This window comes from Anarhichas minor, unplaced genomic scaffold, assembly GCF_050575085.1.
Source record: "Anarhichas minor isolate MPS153535 unplaced genomic scaffold, ASM5057508v1 ptg000023l, whole genome shotgun sequence".
In the NCBI taxonomy this organism is placed as follows: domain Eukaryota; kingdom Metazoa; phylum Chordata; class Actinopteri; order Perciformes; family Anarhichadidae; genus Anarhichas; species Anarhichas minor.
In genome coordinates, this window is record NW_027466469.1 from 1,063,277 (window position 1) to 1,083,565 (window position 20,289).

At 41.6% G+C, this 20,289-nt stretch overlaps 1 protein-coding gene across 1 annotated transcript; it reads left to right on the forward strand.

Annotated features, from left to right (window-relative positions):
- The first annotated feature begins 8,108 nt into the window (after positions 1–8,108).
- LOC142955471 (adenosine receptor A1-like) lies at positions 8,109–9,670 on the forward strand. Its single transcript, XM_076096991.1, has 2 exons — positions 8,109–8,525; positions 8,797–9,670. The coding sequence occupies exons 1-2, from the start codon at positions 8,119–8,121 to the stop codon at positions 9,452–9,454; spliced, it is 1,065 nt and encodes a 354-aa protein (XP_075953106.1). The 5' UTR covers positions 8,109–8,118; the 3' UTR covers positions 9,455–9,670.
- The last annotated feature ends 10,619 nt before the right edge of the window (positions 9,671–20,289 follow it).

A 20,289-nucleotide genomic window follows, 5' to 3' on the forward strand; every position in this document is an offset into this window, starting at 1 on the left:
CCCACACAACTAAACTGCATTTCATTTTGCTTAGAGGGAAACCTCCCGGGATTATGGGTTAGGGTTAGAAAACATTTTGAAACACGTGGTTGACATGGAAATTGAAAATTGTTAGGTTTCGTAAAAAGAAATATGGTTTGGCTTTAAATTACCACAAAATTGAAACAAAACAAAAACACAACAAAAGAACTTGGTTATGATTAGGCAACACAATGTGAAGAGCCACAAACATATGGGCTCTTATGCAGCAGTCTCCTCGGTGAAAGACTTGTGTTTTTTACCCATCCACCACCTTGACCTCCTCCTTATAGGCTGACTCATTTCAAACGTACTTGTGATAACTCAAAAGCAAAGGTAATGCACGCCAAAACACATTTCCCTCGAAATGTAATTCACAACGCAGTTTCGTTGAATGGGAATGTAAGTTTTACGAGACTTACTGACTGATTTTGTCACCTGTGGACAGAGCCAGGCTAGCTGTGTCCCCCTGCTTATGCTAAGCTAAGCTAAGCAGTTGCTGGGTAGCCTTGTATTTGATGGACGTATATGACAGCGGTATTAATCCTCTAATCTAACTCTTGTCAAGAAAAAATGTCAAACCACTGCTTTAAAATGAAGTAATCTGTGTGTTTCATCACACTATGAATGTTTGTTTGCTCTTTCTCACGTCAATTATTGTTGCATTTTATCTTCTTTAGTTCTCTAACTTGAACACTGCAGAGTAAACTGCAGGTAGGAATTTGATCCAAATGTTTGATTACTTAAATAAAAATGTAATCTAATTAACTGTCGGAGAACGAAAAGAGTTTGGCAGCAAGTATCACTGAGAAGGCAATCAATGAGATGGTCTTCAGTCGCTCAGGGAAGCAAATTCAATGTCTGCCAGTAAATCTACTCCGTCTGATACAGTCTGACGTTTTTTTTTATAAAGATAGCGATGACTCAGGATGTTGTTTTAGGACATATGATCTCAGGCTCTGGTCCAAGCATTAGAGGGTTCATGAGCTGACACTGAATCAGTTGTATTAGGGCTCTGCACTCATTAGCGCCAGCGGCATGCATTATCACTTCTAATCTGAAGACGCAATGGCTATATATGTCAAAAAGTACTGCTGCATCAAACATATTGGTTCAGCACTCGAAAACTATACACTGCATTTTTTGCACTTCTATTGTTATTGCAGCCTATTCTTCGTCGCAGTTTGTTCGTTTTCTTCCCCTCTCGGATCGATCCAGTAATGTAAAAGGTCTCTTTTGTAGTCCTGTGGTTACATATTAACAATGAATGTAACATTACTGAGAAATTATTGATGCTCAATTATCGGCATAACCCTTTGATGTTGCTACAGATAGAAACATGTTAATACACACTTGTATGGTTTCAATATGCCACACAATATAAGGGTTATTTTGACCTGTAAAATGAAAGAAAAGACATTTACCTTTTTGATATAAAGTGCCATTTTAGTAGTTTAATAGTTTCTCTTAATCACTGTGCCATGTCATCATTAAGGTTAGCATTGAGTTTAATTATGACACCAAACCAAATTTATTCCACCAATATAGACAACTTGCAGAGCAATATTTCTAAGAAAAAACATTTTCCTCCCATAATCAGGACATTGTTATTATATGTGACAGCTTATAAAAACATTCACATCTGGGTTGAAATCATGAACCCTAACAAGCTTCCAACAATCCTGTTCATCGGCAATAAACCGAACAAAAAATTCTGCAAAGAAGTCATTTAGAGGCAGAGCATTCGTAGAATGCGGCTGGGAAAACAAATCAATCAAACTAATGTTAATAACAGACCGCGCACACTGCCAATGTAAAAGAGGTAATTTGCCATGTGGATGAGAATGCATCTAGCGCTCTTAGCGCCATTGGTAAAACTACCGCGTGCCTACCCCTGCATTAGACATATGCCATCATAGATTACCATCATCATTTCTCCCGCTGATATTCCTCGACAGAAGACTCCCTTTAGTAGCACCACACAACATTATCTACAAACAGATGTAATGCATTCGATTATGGCCTCGCAGGGATCCGCTGGCGCATTGTGCCACGGGATTACATGACTTCTATTACCGGTTCCAATTAACAAAATAATTCTCAACATCCTCACAGAGCATCCCAGTTTACCGCAGAATTAATTTCACTCTGACATAATGAGTCCGCTGCTACTTTGTCTCCCTTTGTGTCGATATTAATCGATCAACCTCCAGAAGGATATAAGTGTTCAAATTAATAAGCTGATTGGAGGTGCAACTTGTATTTGGTCACATGATGTCAGACAGGAACTGCATGAAGTGAGGGTAACCGTGGAAAGTCACTTTTATGTCACCTGTGTGTGTGTGTTTTTTTTCATTTATGTTTAAACAGTGCTGTTGCAAGTTTATTCTAAATGACTTTTGACGATTTGGGGACAGGATGACTCCATAACAAACTAAAAGAAACTGTTTTTTTAGCTCTGGTTTGGTCTCTTCAAAGTCTTTCAGCATCATCGGTCAGCCTGTGTGCTGGAAATAGCTCGGCTTTAATGGACAGGTGGACGGACATTCTGATGAAATAAGACATGGCAAATGATAGGCAAATGATAGGTAAATGATAGATGATAAAAAAAAAAAGTAGGGCTGAAGATTTACACAATGCAAAACTGTTTCCTGCATACGCTCCATTGTTTCTGTCAGGACACCTCAGATGGAAATGGATTTTATTTCTCACAACTTTTCTTAATCTCTACAAACCAAATAATCAGTTGCTTAACCAAGAAATTAATTAGCAGATGAATACATCATTAAATATGTAGGCTACTAATTGCAGTCCTATATAGAATATACACAAATTAGTTACACCTTAATCAACTACTTAAACTTGTATATTTTCTCGATTACACTTATATGTTTACTAAGTGACATTTTTTAATGCAGGGCCATACTTGTAATGAAGTATTTTTTTTACAGGGTGGTATCACACTGAATACCTCCATGGCCCCTCCCCCCTGCACTCCTGCACCAACGTGCACCAACGTGCACCAGAGTGACGCTGATCCAGCGGCTCACCTGTTTACTCATGGAGATGCATAGACAAACACACCACGGAAACCGGTTTAGCACTCGCCAGTTTTTCAAATTTCTGGAGAATATTTGAGGATGTTACTACTGATGAAGATCTGGAGACACGGTGATCGGGTTTTGCCCAGTTGAAGGCGTGTTTTGGAGACACTTTCAGCGTTTTGTTGTCTGTTCTCCTCAAATCAATGTAAATTGTGCAGGGCCGAGATCCTTCTTGTGGCACTGGCACCTCTGTGGTACTCTGTGGCACTCAGCGGCAGGCGAGGGGTACTAGTTCGGCACCCGTCAAGAAGCTGCGGAGCTGAGGGGGCGGAGCCACATTTCCTGAGACATTTCCTGAGAACACACATTGTTGTTCCAACAGGTCAGCTTCCGTAAATCACTTTTATGATTTTAGTTGAGTCACCGGAGCCACCCGTTCTCTGTATGCATCCTTAGAGTAATTACGTTGTACTTTTTTGTTTCTCATTCATTTTATTTAAGTATGATTTTGCTGGTTTTGCAACAAAAGGGAACATAATACACTCTTTCCAAATTATTACTTTTATAGTCATTTACAACAATCGGCTAAAATAATGAAAATAAATCATCCGTTTTATTATCATTTAAAAGTATATATATAAAACATTTAAATTTAAAATTAAAACACATAAAATGTCCAATCCAAAAATACATGTCTGAAAATATCTTCACTCTTCCTCTGCTTATATATGTATGTCAGTAGGTGCCACAAGCTGCCAGAGGGTGCCAGGGGGTGCCAGGGGGTGCCGCGGGGTGCCAGAGAGTGCCACAGGGTGCCAGAGAGTGCCAGAGGGTGCCACAGAGTGCCAGAGAGTGCCAGAGGGTGCCACAGGGTGCCAGAGAGTGCCAGAGGGTGCCACAGGGTGCCAGAGAGTGCCAGAGGGTGCCGCCAGCAGTCAGAGGGATTAGGAATTTTTTGAATATTCTAGAGTCAAACTTTCTATATCTCAATGGCAATAAAACAGACTGCCGCTGAGTGCCACAGAGTGCCACAGAGGTGCCAGTGCCACAAGAAGGATCTCGCTGTCTCTCTGTAAATTGGTGAGTCAGTTTTGATTTAACGTTATTAAGGAGTTTTAAGGATTGTGTCAGTAAACATTTTCTGTTGGCTAATTAATTAACTATATTGTTGATGTTTGGTTTTACTTGAGCTGGCTGGAGTTTACATTTTTTTTAATGTAAAAAATAGGCTCCATACCCAGATAGCAAACTGACTCCGCTCCAGATCCGCCCTGGAGGTATCATAGGCTCCGGAACAGATCCGCAAAAAGGGTCCGGATCGGAGTCCACTTGCACAGCGGGACGGTGCCCAGGATCTGGTCTGGATCTTTGACGCGTATCCGTTCCAGATCCGATATGGACCCGTTCATAAAGCGGCTCATTTGGCCCGTTCATGAAGCGGATCCCTTACTCAAAACTACAGGAATATATCAAATCAAGCTGACCAACATCTAGATTGCTCTATACAAGTGTGAATACTCTATTAATAATAAAATGTTGAATTTATTCAAGATTTAAAATCTACAGTTACGCTGGAGAACATAAATGCATGTGTAAAATCCCATGTGCATTTATATCCAACAGTGGGCTCTGCAAGTAACAACAAGATCCTCTATTAAAAAAAAAAAAAAAAACTGTCCTTTCAGCAGCTGCTTAAGAAAACAAAAAAACTCACCACTCTTCTTCAGCTGAGAGTTGGAGGATCTTTAAGGCGGTCCTGAAAATGTTCCACTTCCTCCATTGAGTTAAATGGAAACTGTACTGGGTCAGTCTGTCACTTCGACTTCTTGGCCAGTTGTGTGTAGCTTGTTGGTGAGATAGTTTACTCTCGTGATTAATTGGTCTTGCTGGTGTTTAATGTTCTCCAGTAAGCTCATATATGAACTTCAGCAGCTGTTAAAAAAAGAACATTAGAATTAGGTTAAAAAATTCTTTGGACAACTGGACTAAGACAGATTTCACAAAAAATATGGAAACAGACAGTTTCTTTTTTAAGGTGACTCAAACAACACAATAAGATATGTATGCAAGAAGCCAAATCTACCATCCCCCTTCGGCACAGCAGCCCCACAATAAATTAAACAGAAAATGGCCCAGTCAATTGAATTGTTTAAAAACAAAACACACTAAATCTAATAAGCATGGGAAAAACAGTGGTTGGCTCCTCTAGTGTCTTTGTTTAAAAAAGGAACCTCTACACAAACATTTGATCATGCAATGTAAAAGTAATTATCCACCTTTCTAGACTGGCCACCGTCCCCTCTAGCAGATAACACATTTTTAAAATCATGCTTTTAAACATATTTAAAAAAGGAAAGAAGAGAGACTACCAAATCAGTCACCAAACAAAGGCTGGCCTTGAGGCGGATCAGCTGCTCTCTCAGGTTTGTTTGAGTTCAGGAGGGAAAGCCCAGGTGACCGTCCCACCCCATTGTATTGTATGCCCCCTGTTGCGTGGGTCCTAATGGTAGGCTGCCTGTTACCTGCCTGCAGTATTTGAACGGGGTAAAAGGGCGCGTTCGATGTGCGGATCCGCCTGGTGTCCGCAGCGAGTCCGCTGTTTGACGTAGCGCGATCCGTGGGCGGCCCGTATCCTGTGTGCATGGCCGAACTGAGTCCGACAGTACGGCGGATCTACCGACCTGAGGGCGGATCCGCCCCGGTGTCGACTGCTATTTGGGTACTCAACTGTTTAACCTAAATTAATGTGGTCCAAGAAGGGAGAGGGGACTTTTCCCAGTAACACGCTCCATATATTGTTCTGTAATACTTCAACAGTATACAGTCCAGACTATATACAGTGTCTGTGTCTGACAAGCATTCATCTCTTACAAGTACTCGGAAAACACTCTTTTAACGGAATGCTCTGTTGCTAAGTTGTAGCTAACGTTAACTCCCACCAATGTCTAACGTGATGCTAAAACAGACAAGATGCTAGCGTTAGCTGCATGCCTTTCCCGCCACGAAAAACTCAAGTTCAAGCTAAAAGCGGGTCAAAAAATTTAGAATAAACTGTGTTTGTGAAAATAACAATTGTGGTTCCATTTTGTCGAGCTGAACAGATGAAATGCACTTCATACACATCGTTTGCTGCAGTAATTGTCTCACTGAGTAACTTGGGCAGTTTATTATCTCTGGAGGGTTTGCAATTTTGATTGTATGATTTTGGTAATGGCCACATTATTCTTAACTCTCAACTTTCGTTCTCACTAGTATTGGCATGGTGGCTAAACCCCTTGTTGAATAGGCATAACGCGGTGTAGCCGATAGGCCTAAATGTAATTTATGCCAGCAGAGGTTTAGGCCTACCAGCAGTCAACAGGGGCAATTACGTCACAAAATCATAACATGCCACTCTCTTAAACATGCCAGTTGTAAACAACCTTTTGTCATCACCTGATCGGTCCGATACTATAAAGAGACTGCACTATGACATTTATATATATATATTTTTTTTAAATGTCTGTCCTCCCTAAATCCTCATTCTTACAATATAGAAAAGAAAAGAAGGAAAAGCAGGCAAAAAAAGAGAGAAACTACTAAATGTAATTAAAAATATTCATAGTAAGAGTAATTAGATGATGCGTGTACCACCACACTGCAACCAACAGCACAAAGACACTACATGAGATAGGATCAGGGTGACAGAAGCAACGGCTATTTCTCAGAGACTGTATCCGGTGCTTATAAGAAAGCTGACTAAATGTCATGTTGATATACAAGATATGATGCTATATGCTATATCTAACTGTAACTGAGGGGCAAAGCAGCATGACAGATGACTGCAATGCAGCACAGTTGGTCTTATAGCTGTGCTGCTGCCCCTGTAAGAAAGTAGTTTGTGTGGACCTTGATGTTTTCAGGATGTGATTGTGGTTAATCTGGCTTCAGAGTGGTAGTTTCTAACACTCTGTGCATCATTTCCTCCTGACAAAAGAACAGTGCCTTGCAAAAGTACTCACCTTGTCTGTATGTTGTTGCATTATAACCTAAAATGATATTGGATTTTTATTTGCATTTTATGTAATGTAGGTCCATTACATAAAATGCAAATAAAAATCCAATATCATTTTTCAATACTACAAATTGGTGAAGTGAAAAAAAAAACGTTTTCAAAAAGTCTAGAAAATAAGGACATAAAAAGTGGTGCTTGATCTTATTTAGGGGCTTCACACCAAAAGGGGATTAGTCCATGATTCATCTCCCTTTGGTGTGAAGCCCCTAAATAAGATCTGGTGCTACAAAATCAGAAGTTATATAAATTGTTAAATAAAGTCCACATGTATGCAAGCTATGTGACATAATCTCAAAAAGCACCATTAAAACTACTATTACAAAATGGAAAGACTATGGCATCACAACAAACCTGCCAAGAGAGGACCAAATACTCACGGAGCAGGCAAGCAGGACATTAATCAGAGACCAAAGACAACCCTGAAGGAGCTGCAAAGCTCCACAGGGGAGATTAGAGTATCTGTATATAGGACCACTGTTAGCCGTGGGCTTTATGGAGGAGTGGGCAGAAAAAAAAAGACATTGCTTTAAAAAAAAATAAGACATGTTTGACATCTCCAAAATGCTTTTTGGCTAAACAGCTAAATTGCACACAGGTGGACTTCATTTAACCGATTATGTGACCACTGGAGATCTGAGTTTAGGGGCTTCATAGCAAAGGCATTTGCACACACCACTTTTCAGTTTTTTATTTCTTAGAATTTTATTTTTTCCTTTTGACAATTTTCTTGTAGTTCCATCACATAAAATCCCCCCCCCCCCCCCCCCCCCAAAAAAAAAATCAATTTTAATTCCTGGTTGTAATGCAACAAAATATGATTCTATATCAGGCTGCCATATATAATGACAAACAAGTATAATTACACAAGCCTGCACAAAAAATCTAGACGCATAGCTTGCAGACAAAGTATCTTGGAGTGTCATCACAACTTGAAATGAAAAAAACAAAACAGGATGACCAAGGACTTCCTCAATGGTTTCACAATACCGAGATGAATGATAAATGTCACAGCGCAGCACATTCAGGCTCAGACTCGTTGAGCACCATTCACTATCAAACATCCACCAGAGAGGAAGCACAATGGATGTGGGAGCATTGATCTACACGTTGTTGGAGGTGCTCGTCGCTGTCAGCTGCTGTCTTGGTAATGTGCTGGTTGTTTTGGCGCTGTGGACCAGTAAAAGCCTTCAACAGCCCACCTTCTGCCTCATTGTCTGTCTGGCTGTGGTCGACTTCATGGTTGGCTGTGTGGCCATACCGCTGGCTGTGATGGGGAACGGACAAGTGACGACTTCGTTCCACGGCTGTCTCTTCATCAGCTGCGTGGTCGTCCTGTTGACCCTCGTCTCAGTATTGTGTCTCACGGCTATTGCAGTGGACCGCTTCCTCCGGGTGTATGTCCCGCTCAGGTGAGACTTTTTCTGGATTGTTTATTGTGCAGAGAAACGTGAAATAGTGCTGCTAAGTATGGCTTTGAATCACAAGGTTTATATTTTCATCCGTGTTATCTTAATCTTAATTTCTGACATTTTTCTTGCATGGCCTACACTATAAAGGCACTGATCTACTGTACATTGCAACAATGACTTCATGACGGTTTTATATAAATTAGTTTGTAATTGCACCGTGCATTTTTTTAAAGAATTAGTTATATCAGTAATTTAGTGTTTTTCTTTTTAGGTACAAAAGGACAGTAACGCAGAGGCATTCTCGGCTTGTGGTAGCAGCGTGTTGGCTTGTTGCAATACCACTGAGTTTTGCTCCCATGTTCGGATGGTACAACCACGAAACCTTGTCCAATTCAGTCAACTCTACTATTGTCTGCCAGTTTACAGCTGTGATCCCCATGTCATACCTGGTTTACTTCAACTTCTTTTTCTGCACCCTCACACCGCTGTTGGTGATGACTGTGTTGTACGGCTACATTTTTTGCACCATACGAGGAAACCTTCGATTGAAACCAGGCAACGGTCCCCAAAAACAGTCTCAGAACTACCTGAAGAAAGAGAAGCAGCTGGCCGGGTCTCTGTCTCTGGTCTTGGCTCTGTTTGCGCTGTCCTGGCTCCCTCTCCACATTATGAACTGCATCGTTTACTTTGGTGAGCTGAAAGATGTACCAGACAAAGCTTTCTATGTTGGCATCCTGCTTTCTCACGCTAACTCGGCTGTAAACCCAGTCGTGTATGCGTTCAAAATACAAAAGATCAAGACGGCGTACCTGAAGCTCTGGAGGGAGTTTATCGCATGTGGAGAAGAAAAACAAGGAACTCAGACAAGCCAGACAACAGACAACAATCTCAGTAACAGCAACGGCAACAGCGTGGCCAAAAATGAGTGACGGAAGTTTTCCTTGTTTGTTTGTTTAAGGAGCAGGTTTGATTAACTCTCGTGCACAATGAAACATTTAAACATATTAACATTGTGTGAAAGTTTATGAAGGCAGTTACAGTATGTGAAGTGTATTGATGAGGATGATGTTCTGTGTGTTCATACAGTAAGCACAGCTGAAAGTTCTGTTATCTGGCTATCTTTATTGTTATCTTTGGCTCAGGAATGAGGGTGAGCATGCATGTGTGACTGTTGTGAAAAAGCTGTCTTGCAGAGTAATGGAGCAACTTCCACTTGTCTTTAAAGCTTTGGTTTAGTTTCATATCACTGTTGTTTTTTTCTGTTTCAGTTCTTCATGTCCTTTTCAACAGAACAAAAACTGTTGGAAATCACCTTCACTAAAAATAGAAAATAACCTCGACACTAGAGGTCAATTTAAACATGATTGTCACTTAGCTAACATTCGTTGTGCTGCGTGTACACTTCAAACCCAAGTACAATCTGGACCTTATTTCAAGCCTCTAACCAAAAACCCATTCAAAAAGCCCTTCGACTTTGCAAAAATGCCAACACATTCCTGCACAACTCTATTTAAATGTTCCAACTGGTCGTGTTTGCAGAAATGTCAATTATTGGTGATATACAGTAGTTTGCTGTTTGTGCGACTCAACAGTTTCCTCGATGCTTGCGATGTATTACACTGAGTGCGTGGATGAAGCAAAGTTGTTAAATTTGCCTCCTTTAGCGGATAGCGAGTTAGCTAGCTAGCTTTCTAAGTCCACCATGCTTTCATGCTACACCAGTTACAGAGAATGAGCCAAACAGCGAGCAGCTGGCTGCTGTCTCAAAACAGTCCGTCCGTCCCTCCCTGCTGCTTCCTAGCTGTGGGTAGTGATGCGGAGGAACAATGAGGTGCGCTAGCTAGCTAAATATTTTCTCATTTGTGGTCTGATAAACAGTAAATGTATGAAATTCAGTGGGAACAAATGTGCAAATAGGCTACTAGTTCAACACTCACCAAAACAAGAAAGCAAACATTTCTTTTACAATAAAATTACATATAAATGGTATGCTTCCTGTGATTGGTTGGAGTGGTTTTCACACCAGAAATGAACTGCTCCAGAGTTCATTTGATAGCGGTCCGAGACCACCTCTTTGACGCGGCCCAGAGAGCGTTTGTTTGGTCCAAGCTGGAGTCCGAGTCGTGCAAACCGCACCAAGGGGGTAAAAGCTTCAGGGATCAGTTGAGCCGGACCAAATAAAGCAGCCTCAGAATCTATTGTATATACCACTTTATTTTCTTCTGTAAGCCTACATGCAGCATGTCATGAATCTGAAGTCAAATTAAACTTGTTTATTGTGAATGAATACAGTCTTTTAGTGAGCATTTACTTGCCTGCCGTAAATAGTTTTATGTAGTTTATGTACAAGCCACTATTATCAGCCATCGTATGTAAAAATGAATTTCTTTAAACTACAGTACACTGGTGCACATTCAAACTCTGTTTGCATAATTTAGCTCAATAACAGTATATTATTTGGAAGATCTTACACCACAACTTCCTTTTCCATTTCTGCGTGTGTTTGACACAGCTGTCTAACAGAAAATAAACTGATATCAATCTAATATTAATCCTTTAATCTGACTTCTTTTGGTTTATAGAGTGATTCATTTTATATCCTTTTATAACCTCAGTCATAATTCCAAACTACCTTGACCGGTATCTCTTGCTGTCCAGTTAATAAGAAATTAAATACTTAATAAAATGCTACTCCCACATTTGTGAAGGTTACATACAGTTTTATTGATTTTCATACAGTTACAATCATAAAGTTTCATAAAGTTAGAATCCCCATTTCCATGTCTCTTTATTTATGCAGAACTTTTTAAAAACAAAGTTATACAGTGCTTTACATGCTTGAACCAAGACTATAATAATTTAGAACTGATAAATAAAATATTACAAAAATAAAATGGAATAAAATACCCAACAATAAATAGGTAAAGCAGTAAACTGGTACGGCCTGTTGGAAGTTTGATACTTGTCCAACTAGCATAGAGTTGTGCACAGTCATCCCGTGTGTTGTTGCATCAAAGTATATCCTTATCAAATTGCCACCATCAAATACCATCTTTAAATATGCATTCAAACTTAATTATTATCCTGTTTTTGCAAAACACTTTACTAGCAGCACATTAATGACATTAGGTCTTTGTCCTATGGACTGCCTCAAACTTCTCTAAGTCAAAACTTTAGTCCTGCAGTTAAGACTGACACAGCTCTTAAATTTCGGGGTTTCTCCTAACTCTACCAGCTCGGAGCTTCTTTCATTACATTACAGTCATTTAGCAGACGCTTTTATCCAAAGCGACTTACAATTCAGAGTCTATCACATTTCTACACCGTAGGCACAGCTACGGGAGCAATTTTGGGGTTAAGTGTCTTGCTCAAGGACACATCGACATGCGACTAGCGGAGCCAGAGTTCGAACCGCCGACCCTCTGATTGAAAGACGGCCCTGCTATCCACTTCCTGCTAGCCACAATCGCCACAATTCATCACAAGGATGTCTTGTGAATAATATGGTCGCAGATACACAGTTCCCAAAACTTCCAGAGTGATTTTTATTTCTCCAATTTCCAGAGTGATGGTAGTCTTTGGCCACAAGATGGCATCAGAGTGGCTCCGACACCACTCGTCCAGTGTGAGTGAGCTTCATTCCAAGCACTCATTGTACCTCTCAAGGAAGGTAATTGGCTGTATAGTTAACCCCTGAGTAGGATTCACTCCATCCCACAAACTATACAACCTACTACCTCACCTTGCTAGGCTCAACTTCAGGCACCAATAAATGACTCAATATGTGCCAACTTCAGTACATCTTAGAAGAGGCCAGTCCATCATTGTCTCGTAAAGTCGTTGTGTCCACAGTCTTCTCCTCAGAGGTGAGGCACGGATCATTGCTTATTTTTTTTTTTTTAATAAGCATGCTTTTTATTGGTTTCTGAAGAAAAATGACTACAACAACCTAACAACAATAACAGCAGTGACATATAATAACCAATAACCAGATAGTTACTGCAGACTAAAAACTATTCAAAAAGGAGGGATCGGGTTCTCTCTTAATCTACTTTACTCCATGTGTTGGTGAGTTCCTGTTCCTGGAGCCTCCCGAGTGCATCCAGAGCACATCTCCACAGCAGATCAACCTGTCTCCTTAGGAAAGACAGTAGACTGTATAGTTATCTCAGAGGGAGGACAGGGACCCCACAACTATTCAATCTACTACCTCAGCCTTAAGGACAGACGCTTTTGCAGGGAGCAGTGGAAGCTTGTCGGTCCAACTGTGAGACACAAATAGAGAGCAATTAGGTGAGGTTTTATTCCACCTGGGGCAAACAACAGTTGAACTTTTTTTTTTGTTGTGTCGGGACCAAGATGTGAAGCATGGTATCATCTTAGATTATATGTAGTAGCAGCACTTCACAGAAAGTAGACTTTCAAAGAATTTCCTGTGACTTTTTGTAGAAAGCTACTGGAATTGCTTTGATAATACTAGCATGCACATGTACACTGGTAAACAACATTATTCAGAAGACCCCCCCCCATGAAATCAGGTAGTCTGGTAACAGTTTTATCAGGAATTACCTTCTAGGAGCAATTTCCTCTCCAGACTCACCACATCGTAGCCTGAGTTGTAAAATCAAGGTTTGGTTAAGCAGACTCTCACCAGCCTGACTGTGCTACCGTGTTAATGTAAGTGTTCTTCAGTATCTGATCACTTACACTGGTCTGTGTGAATATATCTGGCCGGTGTTGAAGAACTACAGGTGATGGATATACTGCACACAATGCTGCTTTCTCAATGACATTGACGAAGAAATACTATTTGTCACCGCAGAGAGCTTAGTTTCATGGAAACTGGCTCATAAAGAAGGACAGCTGTGCCAAGAACTAGTACCTATTTCACTCTTAAACTTCCCAACAGACTGAAAAAGTTGCTTGGTTTAAGCACCGCCCCCCCCCCTAGTTCAGTCCCTTCTGTCTCAACAACCAGAGAGCGAAGGGAGAAAGATGGAAAAATGGCAGTACCTCGGCCATTTTAGGGAGTCGTTTGGCACCCGAACCCAACATCTGTGGTGCAACCTGTTAACTTCTGCCTCCTCCTTCCAATCCCAATCCATAAAATAGACTTGTTTGTTGACCTCCAAATAATGCTACGAGTGGCTGAAGGAATTGCGTCTTCATCATTTATTTCAGAGAGGTGGTTGTTGCTGCAGGTTTGACTTCAGATTATTGCCCTTTTAGCTCGGTGTGAAAGCCACTTCAAGTCCATTGAAAAAAAAAAAAAGTGTGCCGTGCCAGCTAGAGTCTGGGACACAAGCTGGGCAGAGCTGTCTGGGCCCCGACAGAGCCTCACTTTGGCCCCAGACACTGTTATGGTAGACGACGATGGTCGACCCATGCAAAGGCTGGGCCGCTTTGCATAAATTAGCATGTGAACCACCACGGTGGCTGAAAAGCAGCTGGGCAGTTCGTTAACATTCTGAATTCCTCTTTGGCCTAATTAATGCCGACAGTGATTGAAATGTTTTGGCCGGCTGTGCGGCCTGCGGTGCCAGGGCATGCTCATTTGGGCAGAATGAAAAAGGCACAAGGGCATCAGAGAGTGGGAGGCCTTAATTGAGATGTTGAATTAATTAGACGGTAAATGGTATCAAACTACTCTAACTGGCTGGCCAACGCAGAGGGGATGGAGTGAAGCGGGAGTGGATTCAACTTTTTGTACAAAAAGAAGTTGTGTGGACTTCAAACTAAATTTAGTTTAGTGGATTGATACCTGCTTATCCATGTTAAGTAATTAAACCGCTAAAAATAAATACACACAAGTAGGTTTTGCATTGTTTCATTAAATTATCAGCAGTCCGTCTGATTCAAGCGTCCGTTCTTACCTTGATTGTTTCCAAATATCCTGTTCGTGATTGTGCATTTTACCAAAAACTGTCCTAGAGGTAAACACCAATCAGTATCTCCGTTATGATCCGGTGGGTGGGTTGGTAGAACTAAAGCAAATGCTTTTCTTTTTTTTAACACCCGGAAGTGATGGTTTGACTTTCTCGCTATATCCGTAAGCTGCTGATGATAAGAAAATGGCTGCTCTGTTGCAGAGTATAACAAAGGAGTAATGTTATCAATCCGTGACGTTCATGTAAGACTCACTCAGAACAGTCAACACGGTCGTTCACCGCTGCTTCAGAGCCGAGGGCAACTCGTCTTAATGGCGAAGGTTGAACTTATCAAAGATATCCATGTTGTTAAATGGCCAGATGGCGAAGAAACTGCGAATTTAGTAGATGAAGGCACAAAAAAATATACCCATCACAAGTTGGCGTCGGTCCATGATGATCGGCGGAGTAACGACTGTGAGGGGAAAAGACTGAGGTTGGTTCTCTTGAGCGGCTCTCTCCAATATTTGGTGCCAAGAAATGGGCATTGTCTGCGTGCCAAGCTGAATCTCAATGAGACAAAAAAAAAGGGGGTGATGCCGTGGATGCAGCATTGCAGAACCCACCACCGAGGGGGGAGGAGAGTGTTGGCAGCCGAGCAATGAGAGGATGCCATGTCAGAAAGGGGCTATGATACCACACAATAAGGTATGGTGGCATAGCCTGCCGCCACATGCTCAGTGCAACGTGAGCTAGGTGTTCGCACATCTTGAGAAAGGTCCTTTGTTCCCAAAGCACACTTTGTCCATATGTTGGGTAACTGGTTATGTTTTGTACGAGCCCGAGGTTTCACTTGAATCTCTTCATCTGTGATGCAGCCTGTTCAATACACTCAGGTCAGCAGGAGTTTACCGCCGGCTAGCAGGCCGACGTCCTTATTCAGAACATCATTTACAAATTAATTATACTTTCAATAAGGGGTGTGGCAATATACCCTTATTGACTATAACAGTGATATTTATTAATTTAAATATGTTAATACTATGTAAATAATCCATCCCTTAATGACTTAACGACGATGTAATGGTGGCAGATGTTAGGCTTTGTGGATGTTTTTGTTCATCAGTCGCTATGGTGGCCTTTTCACTGTCCGTTAGTGTAATTGTTCTTTTTGTACAGTTATGATTACAGACTCTCTCTCTCCACCTCCTCACACTTTTGAGTATATATTATATTATTATTTTGAGTATAATCCATTTGCTGGAAATGGGACAAAATGCACAACATACAAAGTTAAAGCGAAATTGAACTGATGCCATTCTTTGTTTGTTTGTACATTTTCTATAGATATCACGATAATATCGTTATTGTGAATTATTTTGGCCACGCTAATCGATACCACCACAGCTGTAGTTTCAATGGAGCATAAAATAACTGAACTATAGTACTATATATTTTCTTACAAAAGTACACGCACATCTTTTCTTCCTGAGAAACAAAGCAAGACGCGTGCGAACGTAAATTAGTACCAACCAGTTTAAACCAATAATATCATGACATTCATCCACCAATACACATACAGACCTCTGTAGCTCCGTATCGCACTACATTTGAAGCTCGTCCACTTTTTAGCGGTCCAACCCGGAGGCAGGACGTTTGATTTAAATCCCTCTTGTAAGCGTACACGGTTACACGGCAGTACAGAAGCTAAAGACGCTCTAACTTCTGTTTCTCTGAGATTCTAATCTTACGACCCTTTTGGGGGTCCAGACCCCGGGCTGGGAACCAATGCACTATTTTATATCTGGTCCCAATTAGAAAGAAAATAGCCCCTTATATTTAGTCAGGATGTCATTAGAGGGACTGGCGTTGGCTTTGGGGCCTCAGGTCAAACCTCAGTGGGCACAAGAGAATGAGTCTGTAGAACTGGCATGTGGCTGGACATGAAGTGCATTTGGTGCAGACTTTGATTTTAGTCTTGAGGTACCATGCCACTTCTACGATGACATATATATATATATATATATATATATATGTATATATGTGTGTGTACTACTGCCACTTCTACCTCATGCTCGTTGAATAAAGGGCAATGTGCAAACCAAAGGTGCTGGGCATTAGAAATATCCTTTTCATTTATTTAAGTGTGATGCAGCTTGACAAAAATACTTTTTAAATGGTTGGCGCCGCTGTACTGTACTGTGTCTGCCACAGTACACTATTTTTTATCTAAATTGCTATTAATATAACAGTTTATTATTGAAACTATCTTTATAACTTCATTATATTCTGATCAAAGTACAAAGTATCAGAAGGGCAATGCCACTGTGTATTTTTGAGGTATGTACTTTGGTGTTTTATTCGTGGTGTGTATGCTGTTTCGAGCTGTGGAAACTGTCTCTGGGCGTGTTTGTCACATCCATATGCTGCTGTGTTTACCACTCAAGTGCCACAGATGGATCTTTACTATTCACACAATGACTCTCTCAAGAGACCAGGGTGAAAAAAAAAGAAGCGGTTTGTTGTATTCAAAGTTAGCAGCTTGATGTCAATACAGCGAGCGGCTGAATGTTTAGACGATCTCAGGAGAGTGAGAGGGAAATTTAGTTGTCGTACGTGGCTCTGTCTCGTGACGGGGGAAACCTGCCAATCCAATATTCCACACATTAAAACAAATGCAAGGACACTGGTTGAACATCTGGACCTTCCAGATGTTAATCTCAAGATGGATGTGTCGTGGCTTGTTGCTCAAAACCAGAACAGTTCTACAGTGGTAGTTTATGTAAAACGTCCGTAGTCTAAAGAATCCGATCAAATGCTGTTTATAGCCCAAGAGATGTTTGCTAACAAACAGGAAGACCCGAGTGTGTGTATGCAGTATGACCTGCCAAAGGCAACAACCAAAAGAAGGCAGACTTTGATCCTGGTAACCACAGAAGAGAAACGCAAATAGCGGAGGATATGGCTTTCCAAACAACATGTCATCAAGCAAGTTCATCTGAGGAGAGCCGAGGGAGGGGAATAAGTTCATTTTCTCTCTTGCTGCCCATCATCGCTGAGCCCTCCCCGCCTCTTTTCTTCATTCACCCTTTATGTACGACTGTCGTTATCACGACAGATTACAGTATGCAAACAAAACCTCACACAGCTGCACACCGAGGAGCATGTGCCAAAATGTTCACACAGTTCAAACAGTCAGTTCGCAATAAGTTTGGTTCATAAAGGAGAGTAATCTGTAAAGACAAAAAAACACGTTATTTTTGTAAACGTACCATGTTTTTATAGCTTTCGTGCTTCTTGCGTTTGCAACACAAACCGATGAGGCTGGATCTAAAACCGAGACCCTGCAATCTCACGACGCTAGTATGTATGGAACAATGCTTGCAACAGGGGGATCCGGTTCAGACTGGTTTGTGAACAGGTCCATCGAACCGCAGCGTTCGAGAACACGTCAGAAAATGCTACGGTTTGCCTGTATGCTAGCACATATGAAAGCACATATTGTTCAAGATGCTTATTCCACCTATGTCGGATACTTTTTTTTTAACATTTTGTGGTCAAATAACGGGCGAACAACAGCCACAATACAGCTGAAGGTTATTTTGTGGTGCCTCTGGTGCAGATTTTCTCGCACCTTCGTTGCAACCGTGAAAGACGGAACACAAAATGTTTGATTAAAAGGGCGAAATGCCTTTTATCTCCGACATTTTCCTGTTTTGAAACTTAGAGGTAATTATCACTTTTGATGGGGGGGAAATTTGTTTGATCGAGTGTCTTTAGGCTCCGACTTGCAGTAAATTCTAATTACATGTTGCTTTTTACTAGTACTTTTAAGAGGCAGTTACACAACCACTAAAATGTCTTTTTATTCAGGGAATGTGTTTAGTCGTTCCGAGCTATGTAAATAGACTGCTCATTACGGTAACTATATACAAGCTTTGGTCATTATTTCTTAATGCATTCAACCCAAGAAACGACATCATTTCAAAAACTAAATCCCGGCGTGTGTCGATCCAACAAATGGTGGAGATTTAGGCATCGTGTTCGGTGCGAGCAAAGCAGACAGTGTGGAGGGTGTAAAAGTGCAAAAGAAATGCATAAAGGGAGACTTCAGCACAAAGAGGAACATCAAGGCCCAAACAGAAGCAGAATCAAACATTAGAAATACCTGGAGGTGAGGTTTTTTTTTGTACAGGTCAGGCTAGTGTTCACCCGCAGAGAATTAGGCCATGGTGGAGGCGAAAAAAAAAAAAAGGCGGATCAGAAAAGGAGACAAGAATGCCTTTCCACATCCCTCTCTTTCTTCCTGCAGGCTGAGTAGTTCTACCAGCGAGCAGCCCCACTTGAACAGGGGCTGGGGCTTGAGAGCCGTTTGTAGGCCATGCCCTCCTCTCTCCCTGCCCACTTTCACCCCGCTGCCAAGAGGGAGAGAGAGAGAGAGAGACGGCAAGGAGAAAGGGAGGCAGGAAAAGAAATCACAAAGTCACACAACTGTGCTCACGCCGTCCCACTAAGAATACCAAATCTGCCGGGGATGGTGTTTGAAAGTACACACTCGAGTTCTGAAGTTGACAGAGTCAGCTCGCCGCTTAACCAGTCACACGAGCTGTAGATTGTGTGTCATCAAATAGACATCTCACTTGATAGTAGGATTAAGAGCTGGGGGGGGGGATGATGAGCCCAGGAAAGGGTAAAGAAATCAGAAGTGAGTACTTACTTTGACAGATTTATCCAAGGGTTGGCCAAACAACTCGGTGCCAGATATTCCCGAAGCATCTAACCCTAACCCAGAGCAAATTAGTTAAAGGCTTCTCTCAGAATCGTGCAGTAAAGCCTTTTGTCAGCACTTGGCATCGTTCCCAGGTGGTACATGCCTCATAGTTCCCATTTTCGGAAGTCACTCCGGACGTCTTTAGTTGTTTCGGCACCTGCCTGTGTTGCTGTTCCTTCCATAGAGAAGAACAAAAACCCCACTGAGGTTGTGATTTAATTTTGACTGTTGCAGTGAAAGGAAACCAGTGTTTGCTGTCAACACAGCAGACCAAACGAGTGGTGTGGGATGTGCATCCTCAAGTAGCAAACTGTGTCATGGAGCTCTGAAGTGAAAAGAAAGGGGAGGAAAAGGGTCTCTGGGCAAAAAGCAAATCCAAAGACGATGTTTAGCGTGGGCCATCACTAAGAAACACAGGAAAAACACTCAAATAATCCAATGTGCGAGTCCTGAATAGAGCGCAACACTGAAATGTTCAAATGTTTCCATGCCACAGACGCTCATTGGTATCTTTCCTCAGGCAATATCCAAGACAGCTTCCTGTGTGACGTCACTAACTCCTCTTTTCTTTAAAAAAAGAAAAAAAGCAATTATGTCCATGCATATACTTTAAATCCTTTCCCTCCCCGTGCCGTCTTCTTTTCAGGACATGTTCCGTGTCAGTTTTAAGTGCAACAAAAAAAAAAAACCCAAGCAGGAATCGTTGTGCTGACATCTCAGGCAGCTCGAAGGAGAGAAGAGAGGAGAGGAGCTGCAAACAAATCTTTACTCTGTCTTTCTCTTCCTGCTCACGAACACCGAGCTTGTAAAAGTTTCAGCTGCAAGGATTTGGGTCAGCCTCTATTGGCACTGTTTCAAAAGAGCACTGCCTGTTTTAGAAAAAAACCCAGAGGGGACAAGTCTGAGAGAGGAGTGCTGGCTCTTTGTACTCCCTCTCCTGTCACCCTCTCTCTCTCTCTCTCTCTCTCTCTCTCTCTGGGACTTGGAGCAGTGACCGCTCCCAGGACTTTTACTCTCTCCTCTCAGGGTAATGCCACCTCGTGCCAGCTCAGCCGTTGGGGCATCTGTTGGTCTGTTAGGTATCCGCTTGCTGGTCTCCATCACAGACGCCCAGAGAATAGGAAAT

Coding starts and splice junctions, on each gene's coding strand:
- LOC142955471 (XM_076096991.1), top strand. CDS start 8,119: ATGTCACAGCGCAGCACATTCAGGCTCAGACTCGTTGAGCACCATTCA. Junction 8,526..8,796: donor CGGGTGTATGTCCCGCTCAG/GTGAGACTTTTT, acceptor TTTTCTTTTTAG/GTACAAAAGGACAGTAACGC.